This window comes from Lygodium microphyllum, chromosome 26, assembly GCF_053477565.2.
Source record: "Lygodium microphyllum isolate KBCC chromosome 26, Lygodium_microphyllum_v1.1.10, whole genome shotgun sequence".
Taxonomy (NCBI): Eukaryota; Viridiplantae; Streptophyta; class Polypodiopsida; order Schizaeales; family Lygodiaceae; genus Lygodium; species Lygodium microphyllum.
Genome location: NC_141160.1, coordinates 6,429,824 through 6,450,958, shown reverse-complemented (window position 1 = coordinate 6,450,958; position 21,135 = coordinate 6,429,824). Strand labels below are relative to the sequence as shown.

At 40.9% G+C, this 21,135-nt stretch overlaps 1 protein-coding gene across 16 annotated transcripts in view; it reads right to left on the bottom strand.

The window, feature by feature from the left end:
* LOC148012971 (tRNA (Ile)-lysidine synthase) overlaps positions 1-9,402 on the bottom strand; it is a 50,775-nt gene extending 41,373 nt beyond the window's left edge. For 14 of the 16 annotated variants that reach the window (XM_087667745.1, XM_087667753.1, XM_087667754.1 and 11 more), the window contains exons 1-2: positions 8,601-9,402; positions 8,304-8,450 (exon numbers count right to left, since the gene is read on the bottom strand). In XM_087667745.1, coding sequence (XP_087523871.1) covers positions 8,304-8,450; positions 8,601-9,326 — 873 coding nt within the window. In that variant the 5' untranslated portion in view covers positions 9,327-9,402. The remainder of the gene's footprint in view (positions 1-8,303; positions 8,451-8,600) is intronic. The other 2 variants (XM_087667759.1, XM_087667758.1) reach the window with 2 other exon arrangements.
* Between the last annotated feature and the right edge of the window lie 11,733 nt (positions 9,403-21,135).

Here is a 21,135-nt window from a genome sequence, read left to right as displayed (position 1 = left end):
TTTCAGTCTATTGCATTGGGTGTCGTGCTTCACTCTCCACACTGTCTACTACGCTCTAAGCTGAGCTTTGATCCTCTCTCCATCTCACATAAATCTCAAACTTGTCACCCTAATCAATTGATTCTTCAAAAATCCCAAAGGTTGAAGTCTTCTCTAATGTTGGGATAAAGGCCCTTTATTCACCTCCATGTATAGTACCTTAAAGGAGGAGGTTGTTCGGATAAAGGCCCTTTATTCACCTCCGTGTATAGTACACATGTATTATTTATTTGTACATGTGAATGCACCCTTATGTGCCCCAAGTTTAAATACATTTTATTCTTTGTGTACCAACACATTGTTGGTACACCCAAATCGAATCGTACTCTCTCTCTCTCTCTCGTTGTCACCCTCACTCACCTGCTCACTCCTCAAGCGGTTCACATTTCCAACAATTGGTATCAGAGCACAAGTTGTGCATGCTTCTCAAGATTAGACAAAATACGGTATGGAATCCCTTACAAGTTTGGTCTAACCTGATGGAATCAGCTAATGAGGCTGACGGGAGGTAGAAGATGTGACAAGAGCTGGGCGACGGCGGGTTGGGAACGTGGACCAGGCGGCAGCTGCTCATGACTGGGCAACGGGCGTGGACCAAGCGCCAATTACTGCGTGCAGGCAAGACTCGAGGCAACCAACGTGACGGGCAGGGAGGCATCGTGACGTCAACCGGCTGCAGGACGCGACAGCAAGGCAGAAAACCAACATGCGTGGCGATCGTGACGAAGGGGACCATTGTGGCGAACTGCCGACCAACGAACGAGTGTGAGACTAGCGCACGTGGGACGGATGCTAGCGAGCCGTCAATCACGCGAGGTCAATGAACCTCCCCCTCCCCGTCCCTTCTTTTTTTTTGGAATTTCTCATAACCTCAATTATTCCCTTCGTTTGACGAGATTCACGCATTGGAAGCACAGTCTTCAAATCTATGCAAATTTAAGCCCGAAAATTTAGGGCTTTTCCCACATTTGATCATGTTTGTGCCTGGCAGTGACATTCATGTCAGAAATTGCAAACATTGTGCATGTTGACCTCAATCAAATTGGGGATTTTGTCAAACGGAATTTTGCTCATTCAACTAAAATTTCCTAGCATTGGATCCGAAAAAATTGGGGCTTTTCATGTTTTGCTGAAGTTTTGCTCAGCTGGTCAAACTGATTGACATTTATGCACTGTCGGACCTGGAATTGTGGCATTTTGTGCAGAATTTGGTAAATTTCTGCAGTATTTGCCCATGGCATGGCTGGTTTATGTATAAACAGCAAAGATTTATTACTGTTTGGGGAAGAACAGCAGTGAATTTGCTGGTTCAGCTTGTGCTTCTGCAGTTCATTGCATCTACTATTGTGTTCATGATAAAAATGGCTGCAGCTTCTTCCAGTTCTGACATTAAGAGTTTGATGGAAATCAAATGGTTTGATGGTCAAGGCTTTGACATTTGGAAAGACCATATGCAGGGCACATTGTTCTTAAAGGATTGTGAGGATGCTTTGCAGGAAGATAAACTGTCATGAGGACATGTATTTTTGAAAACTCACTTAACATGTGGATTAATTTTTAATCACATGATTAAGTAAATGTTGCACATGTGAGGTGCAACTAGGGTTAAAGTAAATTTACAAGCCCGAGACCCGAAGAAATCACGGGATGTCAAAGACAAAAGTTGCTATAAGTTATGCCGCATAAGTACTTGGTGGTATCCGATGCCAATAGTTGGCCTAAGTCATTCATTTGGCCGTAAGCGTCAATTGGTGACACTAGAGAAGTGGCGTTTAATGGTAACCTAACGTCAATCTGATGGTCAAAGATGGCACAAAGATACTCGAGAATGGAAGTTACCTAGCCAATTTAATTATTGGCCAGTCATTATTTTTCAGGGCACCGAAATAATTATTAGACTAATTTTCAAAACTTTAAGGCTGAAAATTAATATTTAATTATGAAAAATGCTGGAAAAACCATTTGGGAATGTTGCCACTTGTCAAAAATGCACATGCAAGACTGAAAAACGTCTTTAGAGGCTGGAGAGAAGCATTTTTATAAATTCAGCCTGCAAGAGAGAGTAGGGGGAGGCTACTGGTCTGATTTGCAGCCATTGTAGGACCCTCTGAGGCTGCCAAGGGCAAAAGAAGACCAATCAACAGCAAGAGGCAGCATCTACAGGCTATTGAGACAAGGTAGCAACTGTAAATGACTGATTTTCTGTCATTCTTCGCGACAAAACTCTAAATTTTCTCTCTATACAACTTTCCCTCTTATCTCCCAGCCATTTCACAGCCTTGAGCTGAAGATCTCAATATTTGGACCCTTGGAGGCTAAGAAATTTCAGATTTTTCTGCTGTAAACCCTAATAGCAGCAAAAATTAGGAGTTAGCAACAGCCTCAAGAATCGTGCCAAAAATTGGAAGCTCCAAGACTTTGATTGAATAGGCCTGAATCTGTTTTTAGCCTATTCAAGTGGAGGGACCAACAAATAATCGAATTTGGGGCATTTTTTGTTTCCATCAAAGCGAGTGAAGGCCAATTGATTGCCCAAATCAAGGGGCAAATCGGATTAAAGACTTGTTGGTGATTTTTCACAACAAGGGGAGTTGGAATACTGAAAGGGATTGGGAGAATCCCATTGTAAATCAACTTATTCTTCAATAAAGCTAAAGAAATACCGAAAAGGGCGCCAATTTTGGGGCCAATCGGGTGTGCATTGTCCAAGATCAGTAGGTAAATTTGTATTTTCAGATTTGCAATTATTGTTTGTTGCTATAATTAAGTTGTAATCAGGGATTTACCACCCTATCCAAGGAGGAAGGTTGGTTTCACAAACCCACACAAATGTCTAATGCAAATTGGGCTAGAGTTAATAAAAAGGCTGTGGCTTGCATAAAGATGGGTGTCACCGATAACATTTTGACAAACATTAAGGGCTTAGATACAGGTTATGCAATATAGGAGAAGCTAAAACCCTATGAGATCACCACACCTGTTAATCAAGTGCATTTAATGTGCAAGTTGGTGAATAAGCGATTGGATGAGTCCAAGCCTGCAGCTGAGCACTTGAGTGCATTTATTGGTATTTTATATTAACTCAAGGATGCAAATTTGAATTTTGATGATAAGTTGAGGGCGATCTTTCTAATCATGACACTGTCTGATTCTTGGGAGACCTTGGTGGTTTCTCTCAGCAATAACCCCAATCTCTCATATGATGGTATGAGGGGTTCAATCTTGAATGAAGAAATTAGACGTAAGTCTAGTGGAGAAGGCAGCAACTCAGGTTATAATTAGAGGCATGGCTGAAAATAAAAATGCAATGCTAGACAGAGAAACAAAAGCAAGAGCAAAGGAAAGGAAAAGAGTAATATTACTTGCTATCAGTGTGGTCGTAAGGGCCACAAGAAGCCTGATTGCAGGTATTACAAGAAGAAACAAGAGAGAAAGAAGAATTCACCAGAGAAAAAGAAGAAAGAGAATAAGACATGCATCTGAGGCAACCAAAGGCAAGGAAAAGGCCAATGTGGCCTCCAGTGTAGTCATAGAGGAGCTCTCAGATACGGAGGCTGATGTATTATGTGCAGTTGATTATGATGCCCTTGTATGTCACATGCAAGATATGCAAATTACCAAGGCTGATGTGATTGATGCACTTTTGTCAATTGATGATGGTGTCACTCAAACTTGGATTGTAGACTCTGGTGCCTCTTTCCATATAACTCCTTGCTTGGAGTCTTTCGTTGTGTTCAATATACGTAATTATGGAAAAGTATATCTTGGAAATAACCATGCTTGCAGCATTGATGGGATTGGCACTGTACACTTGTCTTTAGATAATGGGCAAGAGCTAGTGTTGAAAGATGTTAGATATGTGCCTCGCATCAAAAAGATTTTACTATCTATTGGTCAGCTTGACTAGCATGGTTACACTATACTGTTTGGTGGTGGTTTGTGGAAATTGAAAAAGGGTTTCATGCTGATTGCAAAAGAAACCAAGAAGGGAACTTTGTATTGTTTGCAATGTAAAGCTTTGAATGGCAAGTTTCTTGCAATTGCTGAAATTAATGGTCATTTGGAGTTGTGGCATAAGAGATTAGGCCATATGAGCTAGAAAGGACTTGATGTCCTTACCTCTTTGAAGAGGGTTGATGGAAAATGTTTTAAACTTGACTTTTGTAATGAGTGTCAGTTTGGAAAGCAAATGAAAATTTCATTTTACTCTAGTGTCTCTCGTAAGTCCAATGTCTTGGACTTAGTGCATTTTGATGTATGTAGTATGCTCGTGATATCGTTGGGTGGTGCTGCATATTTTGTTTCTTTTATTGATGATTATTCCACGAAGATTTGGGTTTATCTGTTGAAAAAGAAAAGTGAAATGTTTGCTGTTTTTAAAACTTTTCATGCACTTGTGACTACTCAGACAAGTAGAAAGCTGAAATGCTTGAAAACTGATAATGGGGGTGAGTTCACATCTACTGAGTTCAAGTCTTTTTGTGACTTACATGGAATTAAGAGGGAGCTTACAGCTCCTTACAATCCTTCTTCAAATGGGGTGACTGAAAGACATTATAGGACTTTATGTGAAAGAGTGCGGTGCATACTGTCCACTACTAATCTCCCTCATGAATTTTGAGGAGAGGCACTTAAAACCGCGGTTCATATTTGCAACCACTCTCCAAACAAGTCCTTATATAATGGCATCCCTGAGGAGGTTTGGTCAGGCAAATCAGCCTCACATGACCATTTACGGATCTTTGATTGTGATGCCTTTGTGCATGTTAGAGATAAGCTAAGAAGTAAACTTGACCCGAAATCCACCAAAGGCATTTTCATGGGCTAGGTGAATTTGGCTACAGAGTGTGGTTACCTCAGTCCAAGAAAATTATTCGCAACCATAATGTTGTGTTTAATGAGGCAAAATTGCTAAAAGGTACTTTAACCTCTAGTGAAGATATGAAAAAGGTCAAATTTTTAAATTTGCAGCCACCTATTACTTCAAATGATGAACCTGATGATGCTTTACCACAGGCTGAAATGATGATCAGCCAGTTATTTTTAAGCCAGATGATGATGGACAGAAAATAAAAGCATGATCAGCCGGTTATTTTTGAGCCAGATGATGATGGACAACAAATAAAAGCACAAGGCAGTCATGGACAGCAAGATAGACTCGCTAATTATGAAAATGCAAGTGCTGGTAATGAAAATGAATGTGCTGTGCAGCATGAACAGCATGCTGAAAATGGCTTACAACAGCCAATAAATGCTGAAAATAACATACATCAAGATGTAGACCCAATTCCTGAAAATATAGATCATTGGGTACACAAGTCTACACATTTAAAAAGGCAGCCACATAGGTATAACCACTCTTTGCATTATGTGATGCTTACAAATGAGGGTGAGCCTCTTACATATAAAGAGGCCAAGTCATGTAAATTCAGCTGTAAGTGGGAGCTAGCTATGCAGGAAGATATTAAATCTCTGTATGCTAATGATACTTGGGATCTTGTATCGTTGCCCAAAGGAAGAAAGCCTCTTCCAAACAAATGGGTTTACAAAGTAAAGAGAGTTGATGGAAAACCCAAGTACAAGGCAAGTCTGGTTGCTAAAGGGTATGCACACAAGAAAGGGATTGACTTCCAAGAGGTCTTCTCACCTGTTGTGAAGATGACCATTCTACGTGTGCTTTTTGCTCTCACTGCTGTATTGGACTTATAGCTGTACCAAATGGATGTGAAAACAGCTTTTTTGCATGGTGACGTTGATGAGGAAATCTACATGAAACAGCCCAAGGTGTTTGTAGTTCCTGGAAAAGGGCAGTTGGTGTGTAAACTAAAATGCAACTTCTATGGACTGAAGCAAGCATCACAGCAGTGGTACAAAAAGTTTTTGTCACCTTTATGCTCTCTCATGGGTTTACACGCAGCCATGCGGATCATTGTTTGTACATGAAAAAGGATACAGATGGCAGCCCCATCATACTTGTTTTGTATGTGGATGATATGTTGCTAGCTAGGAAAAGAAAGACTAGCTTGGATGCTCTCAAAGATCAGCTAATATCAGCTTTCTCCATGAAAGATTTGGGGAATGCAGAGCATATATTGGGCATGAGGATTCACAAGGATAGAGCACAGAAATTGTTGTTCTTATCTCAAGAAAAGTACATTGAAAAGGTACTGGACAAATTTAACATGGCTAAAGCTAAGCCTTTTGGGGTACCCTTACCTCCCTATCTTAAGCTTAGTAAGCCAACAGCCCAAAAGATGACGTGGAAGCCAATGCTATGAAGGGAGTCCCTTATGCATCAGCTTGTGGCTCACTTATGTATCCTATGGTTGCTACTCGTCCAAACATTGCTCATGCAGTGGGAGTTGTTAGCAGGTTTATGTCAAATCCTGGCAAAACACATTGGGAGGCTGTTAAGTGTATTCTTTGATACCTAAAGGGTACACAAAGAAAGTGTATTTGCTATGGGCAGGGTGCACTTAGTCGGTCCACTAGCGGGTATGTTTTTATAGTTGCTGGTGGGGCCGTTTCTTGGTGTTCCAAGTTGCAGAACATCGTAGCACTGAGTACTATTGAAGCTGAATACATATCAGCTATTGAAGCTTCTAAGGAAGCTATATGGTTAAGCAGACTTGCAGAGGATCTCGGCATGTCTATGGGTACTACAGTGTTGGGATGTGAAAGCCAGAGTGCTATGTATCTAGCTAAGAATGCCATGTATCATTCACGCACAAAGCATATAGATGTGCAATATCACTTTATTAGACAGATTCTGGAAGATGGTCTAATTACATTGACCAAGATCAAAACACAAGACAACCCTGCATATGTTCTCAATAAAATTCTAAGCAAAGCTCAACATGAGCATTGCATACGACTAGTGGTTGGTTAGAGGTTCACTTCGGACCTTTAAGTGGGAGGTTGTTGGGATAAAGGCTCTTTATTCACCTCCGTGTACAGTACACATGTATTATTTATCTGTACATGTGAATACACCCTTACATGCCCTAAGTATAAATACATTTTATTCTTTGTGTACCAACACATTGTTGGTACACCCAAATCGAATTGTACTCTCTCTCTTTGTCACTCTCACTCACCTGCTCACTCCTCGAGCAGTTTACTTTTCCAACACTCTAGTTAGCCATTTTGACTTGAAAAGATTTTGGCACTAATTCTTACGAGTTAAGAACAAGATAAAGTTCCTCGTGGATAATGATAACTTCTAATCCATCATCTAGTAAAACATCATCAAACTTTTTGCTTGAGTACTTGACTTGAATGATAGGCACCTTATAGTCTACTACATCAGTCTAAAAGGAATAATTGCCTGACATTCTAATGTGCTTTTTGCATCTTATAATGTGGACAGACCTCCTTATGTCCTTGACTTAATTGTATAGTGTTTGGCTCACAACCAAGAGATGATCATGACTATTAAAACAAAGGACATTAAAGCACACCCCTCATCTTACCTTATGGGCATAAGAGATCTACAGACAAATCAAACCCTCCTACCCATACCTATAACAATCACATTCAGGTGAGAACAAGTCAAGTCCTCTTCTAAACATCACTTGTACCACAATATGATAAATTAGGTGGGCCTTGCACTTTGCCCCAATGACCAAACATAGGGTTGTGCACATGACCGAGCATCTATAGTGTCATAATGTTGCTTCCACATGCCACATGGACACACAATAGGAGATCAAATTTTCAAGCCAAAGCCAAGCAAACTTGAAACCCTACATATTACATATAACAAGGCTTAAAATAAAGAAAATAGTTTTATTCTAAATCAAGCATTTGTTCAAGTGAAGCAGTCTTAATATGGCATAGCTCTATAAAAGCTTCCTAAATGCTAAGGATTTATCACAAAAGGCTACGAGCATGAGCCCAACCTATCTATAAAGCAAGCGATACATGTGATTGAATGCAGCCACGCACAGACAACACTGAAATCTCTTGTCCTTATACTCTTAGTGCAAATAACATATCCCATTTTGATCTCTTCAATATAATGCATCGTCTATTAAGAAGTTGTGCATGAGCATTGATTCACTGGTTCAACAAAGTTGACACTACGTCACAAGCAAGAGGTTTACCACAAAGTTGATTGTTTATTCACCATAGAGTTACAGCTTTCCATCAATCCCCCACCCCCACCCCCACCCCCTTCAACAGAAAGAAAAAACAAAAATTTCAATGATACACAGTAACATGCAATGACATGCCATGTTTGACATCACATGAGTGGCATTAACCTGTTTAAGTATTTGAACAAGCTGGTGCTTTGTTTCTTGAAGCTGCTTCAGTTTTAATTCAAGCTCTGCCTTCTTCTTTGATTTAATATCCTCTCCTGGTACTTCAGCTGTCAAGGCAGTGATGCAGCCCTCCTGCTTTTGCATAGCCTATTCCAATTAAATAAAACTAAGAAACGAGACTAGAAGGAACCAGTTTTATCATAGAAAAATAGACTTGTGGAAATTAGCTTCAAAGAATCCTATTAACTGCAGATGAATGAAAAAATCAGGAATACAATATGAGCTAGTATCCAGTACAAGCAAATTTACTTGCTCAGTTCGTTTTCCACAGTCCTCAAGCTTGCCAGACCCATCTTCAAGCTTCTCGCATTCTCTCACTATACTGCCACCGTTTTCGTTCACACTAATTGATTCAGCATTCTTACCCGAGCTCGCATTTTGATCCTCAGCCTGCTCGCAATTTTCTGCTATTTCTAACACAGGATGAGGCAGCAATGGCGTATCTGTTTTCTGGTCCGTGTCCATGCTCTCAATTTTTTCATTATCGATCATCATAGCTTCTGTTTTACAGAGATCGGCATCAACATCTCCTGTTTTACAGGACTTCTCGGCAGTCTTCACATCGGCATCATCCAGCGTAGCATCTGGCATATCAGAATCGTCCCTTTTCCTTTTCCGAGACTCACTTAATCCGGCACCCTCTTCGTCCCTCGTATCCATGTCAACATCTCCATCGTCAATAGCTCCCTGAAGCTGTGGATTTCCGCCGTCTTCACCACTTCTCTGGCCATTATCGATCTGCGTTAGCCGGTGCAAAGATTCGTCCCGCTTCGCTATAGCTTTCTGGAAGACTTGCAATGACATGGAAGGCTTCGGAAAGGGCCATCGCCGTGGGACATCAGGCACCTTGTGAAGGTTCCCTCTGTAAAGAGAGAAGTTCATCTCCTCCCAGAGCCAGTCTGAGCCCAATACAGAGAAGGGGTCTGCTGGCAAGCCTTCCCGTAACAGAATGGAGAAAAACATGCATACGCAAGCACTCTACTTCGCCTGAAGGGAGGATAGTCGAATTACCAGGCTCCGTCTGAAACACAGAAGCCTTCATGAATGCGTCACTATGAATAATCAATACAATTTATTGCATCTTAATGTTTAACCTTAGAGTGATGCCACACGTGGACCAACAGGATTCCACTAAGTCACATTGGTTAAAGACTTGAGACATGGCATCAGGTTTGACAACAAGGACTCCACTTACCCTTTACCTCGTATATTGACGGTGATTACTAGTTCTCTCAGCAATTGACTTGTTGAACAACTACGTAGATTCCTATTCATATCATGAAGATCTCTTCATGACAATACCAGTAATCTCTCTCTCTCTCTCTCTCTCTCTCTCTCTCTCTCTCTCTCTCTCTCTCTCTCTCTCTCTCTCTCTCTCTCTCTCTCTCTCTCTCTCTCTCTCTCTCTCTCTCTCTCTCTCTCTCTCTCTCTCAGCCATGCAAGTAAACACAAGCACTATTAGAACATGAGAAGTCCAACCACATTTTGGAAAGGGGTTGATGGCTTCTCACATGCCCCCCAATGATGAAGATACATTGGTACGAATGGGTAGCGTGTCAAAGGATCATTCTCATCCTACATTTTTGTTTCAAAGGGATGCAAGTTGCCCACACCATTAGCCCTTGTAGCTTGCGCAAGTCCCGACTTCTCTCGTCAAGGAAGGGGGGTGGGCGGGGGGAGGGGGGGGCGCCACTTAAACCTGTTGAGAGACTTCTCACAATAGCATAGATTTAGGAAGGATTCCCATCTCCCACAAAGCTCCATAGATTCAGCATTGGGGATATGGTAGCTCTTTATCTCAATGATGTATTCCCTCGTATACTTTTCAAGTTTCTTCAAAACACAATGCATTATCAATGTAAAAATAGATGGAGAAGAAGATCATGGAATGGTATATACATTAAAGCAGGTCCTTATATGAGCTTCCTCTTAAGGGCTATCTTTATGCTTCTATGCTTGGATAGTGTTGTCAAATGCCTTTGGGAATGAAGAGAGATCGTTTGGTGTCACATAACCTCTTCTACTTGATGTGTCAAGAGATGCAATGCTAAAATTTTGTAATTTGGAAATTAGGACAACATGTTTGCATTACATAAGAGGATGTTTTCTTTGAGTTGTATATTGGTAGACATGTATGTGACTCAATCATGAAAGGATAGCCATTCCTTGATTGGTTGCCACATGTAGCACACCCGCCTGGACTACATTGTTTGCAAGTTATGCTAAAGAAAGGTTTGATGTGTAAATGTTAAACTATGTAGAATAGATGCAAGTGGACAACGTCTTTGCATTATAAGATTGTATTTTATAACCTGATGTTTCCTTAGGCAATATACTAATAGAAATGTATGTGGAATGTGGCTTGGTCATAGAAGTACAAATGGTGTTTGATTGGCTACCACTTCACATTGCACTATCCTATACTACATTATGTGTAGGTTATGTTAAATGTAGGTTTGATGAGCCACTGCTACATTGTTTCAAATAGATGCAAGCGAACATGATATGCACTACTACATCTCTAATGAATCTAACTATAAAACATATTGGTTAACATCTGCATAAATGGTCACTCAAAACATTTTTATGAAAGAATTAAATGGAACATTTTCGCTACTTGGTCATTCATTTGTTTTGGACAAAAACATGTGTGTGTCCATGAACTAGCATCGACCTTTATGGATGCTTCTTGTACCGTTGAGCAGATCATGTCTTTCTTCATCCCATTTGCCCCACCGCTACTAGATGTTGCTTTCCTTATATTCCTCCAACTCCTTTTATTTACCAAAGCAAGACATGGGTGCAGGCACATGTGGACCTAAATGCACAACTAGATGTGGATGGTGTGGATGTATTCCTAGCTCTCAACTAAACACTTACAAATTGGACTCAACATTATATCATAATTACTCATCTACATAGCAATATTCTCATTTGCATCCATTCCATACTAACTATCTCAATGTTCTACATATGTTTATAGCCTACCACAAACATTTGGCCCAGCTGATATCCATCTAGATGATGTCATCCCTACTTGACTCTCTATTCCACCAAGACAAACTATTGGCCTTTCCAAGCTACTAGTGTTTATTCTAAGAAAGTGCCTGTGAACCCCTTCCCTATGTACGAGGCAATTGATGCAAGTAGCCTTATTTTCTACCATGGCCCTACACCCGATGATAAGAACCAACCTCTCGTGAATCATCCATCAAATATAAATGCCAATGACCCTCCAATCCATGAGGGCATCACACATGATGCCAATAATGCCATGCAATTTGTCAAATACACTATGATGTGCCGATGGACAAAGCTACCAATCAGAAAGGATAAAATGAAACTCACATTGGTGATTGCCCACCAACCTTTCAAGAACTGGGGTATCAACTTCATAGAACCTATTAGTCAAGTTGTCAATATTTGCAGGCTCGATACATTATCGTGGCCACAATATACATGACTAAATGGGCAGAGGCTAGGTGAAGAAGTAATGCAAGAACCAATGCTCGATTTATCTGGAAGCAAGTGATTTCATGCTTTGGATGCCCCATCAAGATCGTTAGTGATCAAGGGAGCCACTTCATTAACAAAGTAATTTAGCACCTCCTATCCATGTTCTTGGTTATCCATAGAAAGTCTAGTTCATATTACCTTCAGTTGCCCAAGCTGAGGCTACAAACAAAGTTCTTATTAGTGACTTAAAAAAACCATCTCAATATCACACTCAGATTAGGATCACAATGATGCTGAGATTGGGATCACAAATTCATGGCAACTTTTTGGCCCTATCACATAGCTTATAAGACTACTACATACCAAGCATTACCTATGGCACTAATGTCATCATGTCAGTAGAAGTTTTGATCCCTAGTCTATGAATCGCTGTTGAAGAATGATGGGAAGGCACTAAGGCATGGCAACATTACCTCAAAGAGCTTGAGCATTTAATAGAAACTCGATTACTAGCTACTCCTTTCCTACTTGCAAAAAAAGCTTGACATAAGGCCTGGTTTGACAAGCATGTCAAACAAAGATCCTTCAATTAGGGGAACCTTGTTTTACTCCATTCAATTAAAGATCATAAGCAAAAGTTTAAATTAAGAGGCCTTAGACCATTTCACATCTGTGAAGGACAAGAAATGTTGAGCTAGAAACTGTGGTCGGCCATTGGCCATTTCAATGGCAACAAGATAAAGAAATACTATTCACTAGGTCATCCCTCGTATGAACCACCCATGGTGAATCCAAAGAGCCCCTTGCGAATAGAATAAACTTTCTACAAGCATTTGAGCAATATAACACTATCTTTCCTTACTACCATCTGAAACATTCCCCACCACCATCCATGTCAAAGCTATTACTATTAGTAGTCTAGAAATGGATGATGAGCCTATTATCCTGATTGCATATCTTTGTCTTTGCCTCATTGCAACTAGAACCCTTATGTTGATGCACTAATAAATGAGGACTCCAATTGCAACGTCTATCCTTACTATTATTGTTGGAGCAATTTAGGCAACCACAATTGTAGCCCAATGATGCAAAGTTGAACCCATATGGAGGATGCCCTTATTCCTTGCTAGCCAAGTGCAAATTGATGGTCACTATTGAGACTAAGAGTATCCTGCTCCTCTTCTATATTCTTTCGAACATCGAGGGCATTGGCACCAAAGGCCTCCTAGATTGCACATTCAACTTTATCACCAACTGCCATGTCAATTATGTTGACAAGCATATCCACCTCCAATTTGTAGACACTTGTGTGATAATGACTTTTTGCTCCAAGGAGGCATAGTCAGCACCCATACCCCATAATCAACATGCACCTTGCGATAATAATTATTGTGAACTAGCTCCTGAAAGACCACACCCATAAAAAACCCCATGTTAGTGTACCAACACAATAGTAATGGATGCCAAAAGCCTCTGTACATACTCTTACACATTGCACCCCCTAGAGGCCCAAGCAAAGGTACTCATGTTGACGCCATCGGCCATAGTACAACCTATGCATCAAGTAGATACAAATTTGTTTGGAAATTTTCATTTCTTTTTGGCATTATTAGGTTATTATTCCCCCCTAATTAATTGTGAAGTGTCCTCACGAATATAGTTACAATAAACATCTAGCATTAGTGGCACTATTACCACAAGCATTACTACGCATCTTCATAAAGAAAATATAATTACCCCCACTTAAATGTGAAATGTTCTCGTAAGCACAACTACAAGATTTGCTAAACATCACAACAAATCCTAGTAGACTTTGAAAAGGATAGAAAAAACTCACTATATATTTGTTGTAAATAAGTAAATGAAATAGATAGATGTATTTGTGAGTTGTATAAACTAGTGCAATTTAGCACTCCCCTTACACATTCTCCCCACTATAGTGTATAAAATAGCATCATCCAATGTATGGAACTTACCAACTAGAAAGTGTTCTAGGGCCTCTAAGTAACAATAATCCCTCTAGGCAATAAAGTGCCACACTACTTTCCTACTAGAAATAATGTTTAGAAATAGCATCATTGATAAGTACAATGCCTATCAAAGAACCCATACAAGACAAGCTAATACCACAATACCAAATGGGACTCCTATGGTTTAACTTCTAACCCTCCATGTCCTACTAGAACAATCAACAAATGGTCCCTAACTCCAATCTTTCTTGTTTGTGTTTTTTTCTCTTTCTTTGAACTGTTTCTTTCTTATCCTTGTAGATACAAAAGAGTATATATATTTATTCTCCATCTCAAAATATCCCACCCCAAATAAATTTATGTATTTTTATTTACTTTTGTATCTTTACTCAGAGGATATTAATAGAAGATTAAGAGAGAATCATAAGTTGAGTATTTAAGCATCTTAGCTTAACAATTTTGCTAGCACACGATATCAATCACCTTCCCTAGGCCAATGCAAAGAAACATACCCACCAGGTCAACAACTCTCATCACCCCACTATTCGTCAAAGTTTTCTAGAGAGAACCTTGTACTCTCAGCTACCTTACATTGCCAAATAAAGTAACAAATATATGGGATTAAACCTTATTGGATTCCCAATCAATCACATATACATTGAAATCCACCAAGTCATACACACACACCATCCCCTAATATCACTTCCTAGTGCTAATGTCCCATCCCATGTGGGTAGAACCCCATATAGTCTTAATTATGTTACTTACATGGCCTTTCGATTATGTTTTCTTTTGGTTTTGTGATAATATTTGATGTTTGAATGCCAAATAATTCTAGATAATCACATTAGAAGTTTCTTTTTTTTAATTGCAAAAGAACAATGATTTAAGTTGGGTATGAAACGACCTATATATGGATGCTAACATTGCAACTCCAAAGGATTGTTGGTATAAGCATTCAATAGCTCCCAAATGAAAATGATAGCAAAACTACATACAAATTAGAGACAACACTACATTGTTAACAAGTTAGACTTTAATAAATAATTTATTAAAAAAATGCCCACGTCATAATCTTGATGTGCCTTCCTATCCTGAGCTTTCTTCAGCTATACTATTCCCTTATAGAGCATCATGCATCTTCACCTTGTTTCTAGTCTCTCATACATAGCCATATGCTTATCTGAGCTTAATTATCACTAGTCCACAACACTAAAAGGATCACCTAACCATGCATGCATGCATACATAAGGATGCCACTAACAAGGTCTACAACTAAATGGTGGATGATATTGTAATAAAAAAATAACCACAAAATAAGTACCAAAACATGCATCACTCCTCGACAGGGATAAATATTGAAGTAGGACTCCAACTTGGACATCCATTCTTCCAAGTCTGATGGTGAGGGACATTGCCCATTGTACTTAGTGAGAATAATCTTGTCATGCATATCATGAGGGCCTTCCTACCTATGAAACCCTTGCTGTTTGTACATTCCATGATGTCCATACATACCTTACTGCCCATACATAGCATATGGTGTATTTATCCCATGCTATCCATTATAGCCATGTTGCCCATGATTGCCATGCTAGCCATTTCCATCCCAAAAAATCCATACTTGCATTCCATTAAGAACCCCCCCTAAAAAAAGAAGAAGAAGTCCAAAAGTCAAATTAGTCAAGGGTTATCACTAATATAAGTATAGCTTGCTAATTCTAAATCACAAACTATTTAAGTCATATAACATTGATGGACCTAAAAACGGGCCGGCACTAGCTCATGCACTAGCCGGACCTCGTCACTATGCACAAGACAACCCCTCGGCCTCGTGGCCAGGAGCGTCTATCAAAATCTATGCCTTCCTAAACATTGCGTTTGTAATACGTTGTAGTCCAACTGATCCTAACCCAATATTACTCCTCAGAGGGAGTCCCTTTCACATAGCCAAAAGGCTCGAATCACATACACATGGGGTTCCTCCTACAGCTGAATGCCGTCAACCCTCTGCGACTCTCCTACACCTTGGGGATTGGCCCCTCGATGCGTCGCTCAACATTTAGACATTTCGCACAAACGTCGCTCAAGGTACCAAATAAGCGTGTCCAGGAATGTACCATTGTCCTCACTTGTTTTCCCCTTTAGGATCCCACGACTATCCTACAACATGGGTACCTCACTGCCTCTCATCGTAGGTCGTGTCCTCATAAACCAATTGCAATGCATGTCCAGGAGCTGATCACTGATACTTTTAAATTCTTTTCATGCTCTATGCATTTGGTGGATGCCTAGTGCTCAAACATTTAGCAAAACAGTATCGTGCACAAGTGCAAATCATTCTTTTAAAGGTTTCCAACTACCGTTCGTGCTTCGTTGCATGGGCCTAGCACCGAGGTGATCCTCGTGCTACTAAGCTCTTAATTTTAATTATCATCCGTCCTAAATGCTATGCATAGAAATCAGCAACTTTCCCATCATTTCACACGGCATTTAGACATATTTCAACTTCTCTACCCTTCCCCGTTAAGTATTGCATCGTTGGATAGATTTATAGGGTATTTCACCATCATTTTATGTGGAAAAAACAGAAAAAGACACACTAGAACAAGAAGGTGGGGTTGAACTGAGGCAAATCCTTATGCTTCAGGCCCCACAAGCATTCACAAACATTTCTCTTATTTATCCTTATTTTTCGGAACCCAAAATGTAAATTTTCCCTATTTTTTAGGGTTTTTCCACCATTTTCTTGTATTTTCCCTTATTTTTATGCATTATTTAATTGCTGAAAATTAAGAACAGGTTATGGGCTGTGGCCCTTAGTTCCTTCTTGCAGAAAAATGAAAGTTTAGTTGATGTTCCTATTCACTTTCCCATTTTTATGCCAAAAACCCTCATTTTCCTTTGTTTTTTCATGTTTTTCGTGTTTTAACATATTATTTTGAACCACAAAATGCATATTTTTCTGATTTTTTGATCATGACCAGCAAGAACTCATAGAAAACAGTATCATGAACAATTTTTATCCCACATGAACAACATTTCATCCATCAAAACCCCTCAATGCTCAAATTTCCTTTGAAAATTTTAAATTACCGCTTATTTGCGTGTTTCAGGTTTCATGTCCATGGCTGTAGATTTGGAAACCAGCAGCACTTCATGTCCAGCACAATCACGAATCACCATTTCCAGCCCGTGGAGCAATCCGATCCATGCCGGACAAGCCTCCACCATTCTTTCTTCTTCCTTCTTCTCCCCACATGAACTTGCCTTTAGAAGAGAGAGAGGGAGGAGAGAGAAAGACTGAAATCAGAATTCTCCAAAGAGGGCATCATTGCGCGAGCAAAGGGCGGCGATAGAGTCTGCATCCAGAGGGAAATGAATGCCCATGATCATTGGGGGGGGTTGCTCACAGCCAGGGAGAAGCATGATCAACAAGAGGGCGCAAAAATCGGCGCCCTCCTGCTCACGCCTTCTCCACGATTTCATGCATCTTCTTTCATGTGAAATGTCATGCTACATTTAAATTTTGGGCTCCCAAGGGTCACTTGCCCATTTTGGCCAAATTTTGTCCACCTCTTCGCATCTTGACCGGTTTCTTGGCCATTTCCCCGTCCGGACTCGGAATCGAGCTCTGAAAAATCCTGGGCGTCCGGCTTAGCATCCCGCATTGGCCAGTAGCTCGTGTCAACCCGCACGACTATCTGAAAAATTATGAAAAATCAACAAGTGTCACTCGGGCGCCTTTAAAGCACTTTGGCGCTTAAAATCGTCCTAGATCGAGCCGCCGCCTTTGACAGTGAATATTTTTCCCTTGATATTCATAATTTTTAGCTATTTTTAAGCACTTCCCGTCACCTAATTCCGCTCTCATTGGCGACCACGGGATAGGGCGACACAGCCCGTCGAATCTACGAACATATCTGCACATAAACAACCAAAGAAGCATCAAACTGATACAAAACAATTATCATCATAAAACTCAGCACAATGCTCCCCCTACCCCTGGCAGAACCAATGCATAACATCCACAAGGAGTAGGCCTAGCATCATTTAATAGAAGATCCGAAGCGAGTCACTAACCAGCTGCTCCAACACAGCCAAACTAAAAAGAACTGTCAAAGAGGTTGCCCTAAGTGGTAGTCGGAACTACTGACCAACTAAAGACAACACAACTAGGAGCTCCTACAAGGCGAGGACTCCTATAGCCTGATCAAAGTGTACTTTCTTCCAGTACATGTCTTCTTTTGGGGTTTGTATTGGATGAACATACTTGGGCATGTAAAAAGGAGGGAGCTGAGCGTAGTGACCCAAGGAGAACAGGGCATCGGTCTCAGGACCTGTCTCGGCACCCAAGAACCTACCAAGCCCTCGCAAGGCGACACTTAATCCTTTTCTAACGCTCACTTTTATTTTCGCTCCACCCTTCCTTGTTTTGGTATTATTTATCCAGCAAGAAGCCACCCCTAGGAAGACAAGGTATCGGCCCCGGGTCTGACTCGTCCCCAGGAGCCTACCAGGCCTTCGCAAGGCAATGAGCAACGGCTTATATATTTTCATTTCATTTCTTTTCTTTGCTTTTCTTTGAGAGGGGTTAGAACCCCTTTTTACACACCTTCGTATTTATATTCATCTTTTAGGATATTCAGGATTTCTTGGCATCATTATTATTATCTTCTAGCAGGCTTCTCTAACTGCCTCACTACTAACAAGAACGCCTAGGACGGCTGCCTAGCAGGCTGGCAGAACAGGGCCACTAGGACTTCCTTCTCAAACAGGTCTTTCAATGTCTAACAATGTCTTTACAGGAGGCAATGACTACTCCGACCTCCCTCAAACATACTTAGCCTAAACCTGGGACTTCATGCCTTGGTTGCCGGTCCCCAACAAAAATGTGTCCCCTCGACAAGTACAAATACACATATAACAGGAAGGAAAGGTAGTCGTAAAGGAGAAATATCACCTGGATTGACCACAAGAAGCTTCCATCGCAGCAAAGGCTCCTCCAGGCTCCACCAAATTCCACTAACCACGAAATCTGTCCAGCACAATACTAAAACAAAAACCCAATTAAACGTTCCTGCACTAGACAGGGAAATGGCCCTCTTGGCCTAATGAAATCAGACATGACTTTGCTATAAAACTGAATCGGCCCTCTTGGCCTAATGAAATAAAACAATACTATGTAGAACATCCACCTGGGAACAACCATGATAGACATCAAAGCATACTATTCCCAGGGGAATAGAGGCTCGTAGCCCTATACTAAGTGCATTAAATTATGACCTATCCTCCCTGCATATATCGCAAGAGGTGTTCGCATCACATGTCGTCTAACCAGTCTGTGGGTCCAAGATAATAAAGGCAGATGAGTCTCGCTTACCCTCTGCATCACCCAGATCAACCATCGTCTGCCAAAGAGGGCATGTTCAGAAAGCATACCCCACAAGCAACCAGGTCCTGTCTCATCATCAATAGATATATCGGGACAAGGGCCACAATTAAAGAAGAGGTCTTCTTCATACGCAAAATTAGCCAATGAATCGGCAAACTGATTCCAATTCCGTGGAATCAGCTGAAAAGACACTCTATCGAATTCGTCTAGCAGGGCTATGGCAGTATGATGGTACATACAAAGGATGGGGTTTCGTACCATGTACGTCCCATTGAGTTGATTTAAAACCAACTGAGAGTCCCCTTTTACCAACAACTGGCGGATACCACCCTTCTTTGCAATATTCAAACCCATGATCAGGGCTTTGTATTCGGCCATATTATTAGTAAAATTCGCCCCGAGATAAGCAGCTAACTTCATGACAATGCGTCGTCGGGGGTCTCGGATGACAACTCTTACACTTCCTTTTTTACATGCACCCCTGGACGCCCCATCAAAGTACAATGTGTACGTCCATAAAGGGTTTACATATCCCGCCATCCTGAACTCTACTCGTAATTATGGTAATCGAAATTCAGCATATTCAACGGGTGGACTGTAGGCTCCATCCCTCCATCATCATTGAATTCAACAGGGATGCTCGTCAAAATTTGTAGGCAGTAATGGCAGAAGACCTTGATTTCCCAAATAAATGTCCCGCCTTCTTGCTCAATCACCTTGTATCCTTTGCTCCACCAAATGAGCTTCCCCTGATGATACCTCTGTTCTAAATATGGGTGTTCTAAATAAGGGATCAGACGACCCATCAACCTCTATCACGATTTCCTTGCAGATGTTTGATCGATCTTGCCTAGACCTGCAAGGCAGTCATAGCATTAGTACAATCAGAAGTAATAAGGTTTAATCTTATTAAGATTAACCTTATTTTTAAATTCTATCCCCTCAAGGTCAGCTAACAACACTGTAGAATTATTCTTTCCTATTCTAACGATCCTATAGGGCCCATTCCATTTGGGTTCTAGCTTGCCTGGGAATAATTCTCGTCGTGCGTCATAATACAGAACAAGCTGTCCTTTCTTGAAGGTGTATTTCTTGGCTTTGAGGTCATGTAGCTGCTTCATTCGGCGCTTTGCCACTTCTTGGTGCAATAAGCTCTGCAACTTAAGCTCATCTAAATGTGCCAGTGTCGTCAAGCGCTCAAAAAGTGCATCTTCACCGCTCAAAGAATGATTGATGGCAAACCGAATAGTCGGCAGCTCAATTTCTAAAGGCAAAACACACTCCTCCCCATATACTAACTTGAACGGGGTATGGCCAGTGGCTCGTTTGAAAGTCGTATTATAAGCCCACACTGCCACGTATAACTTTTTATCCCAATCCCGTTTCTTTTCTGAAACAATTTTGGACAGGATGCCCACAAGCTGCTTGTTGGTGCTTTCGACTTGCCCATTGGCTTGCGGATTATATCGGGTTGTCTTGTTATGCTTGATGTGCCACAACTCTGTCAAACCTTTGATCACCTTATTTAGGAAATGGGTTCCGCGGTCCGACACTAATTCTTTCGTTGGACCAAACTGGCATATTATCTGCTCTAAAAGGAAACTAGCAGTTTCTTTAGCATCATCTTTCCTTGTTGCACGTGCTTCTGACCACTTTGTGAAGTAGTCAGTTGCTACAATGATGTACCGCTTTTGCGTAGTCGATGACGGAGTAATAGGACCCACAAAGTCTATTCCCCACTTCTCAAATGGAAGTATCGCCATAATAGGGGTGAGTGGTCGTTTCCTATTCTCTTGACTATCATGTCGTTGGCAAATATCGCATCGCTTAACATACGCAAACACATCCTAGAAGATGGCAGGCCACCAATAACCTGCTCTTAAAGCCTTCTGTGCTGTAAGCCGTCCAGCAAAATGGCCACCGCAAGCAGAATCATGGCACTCTTCCAAAA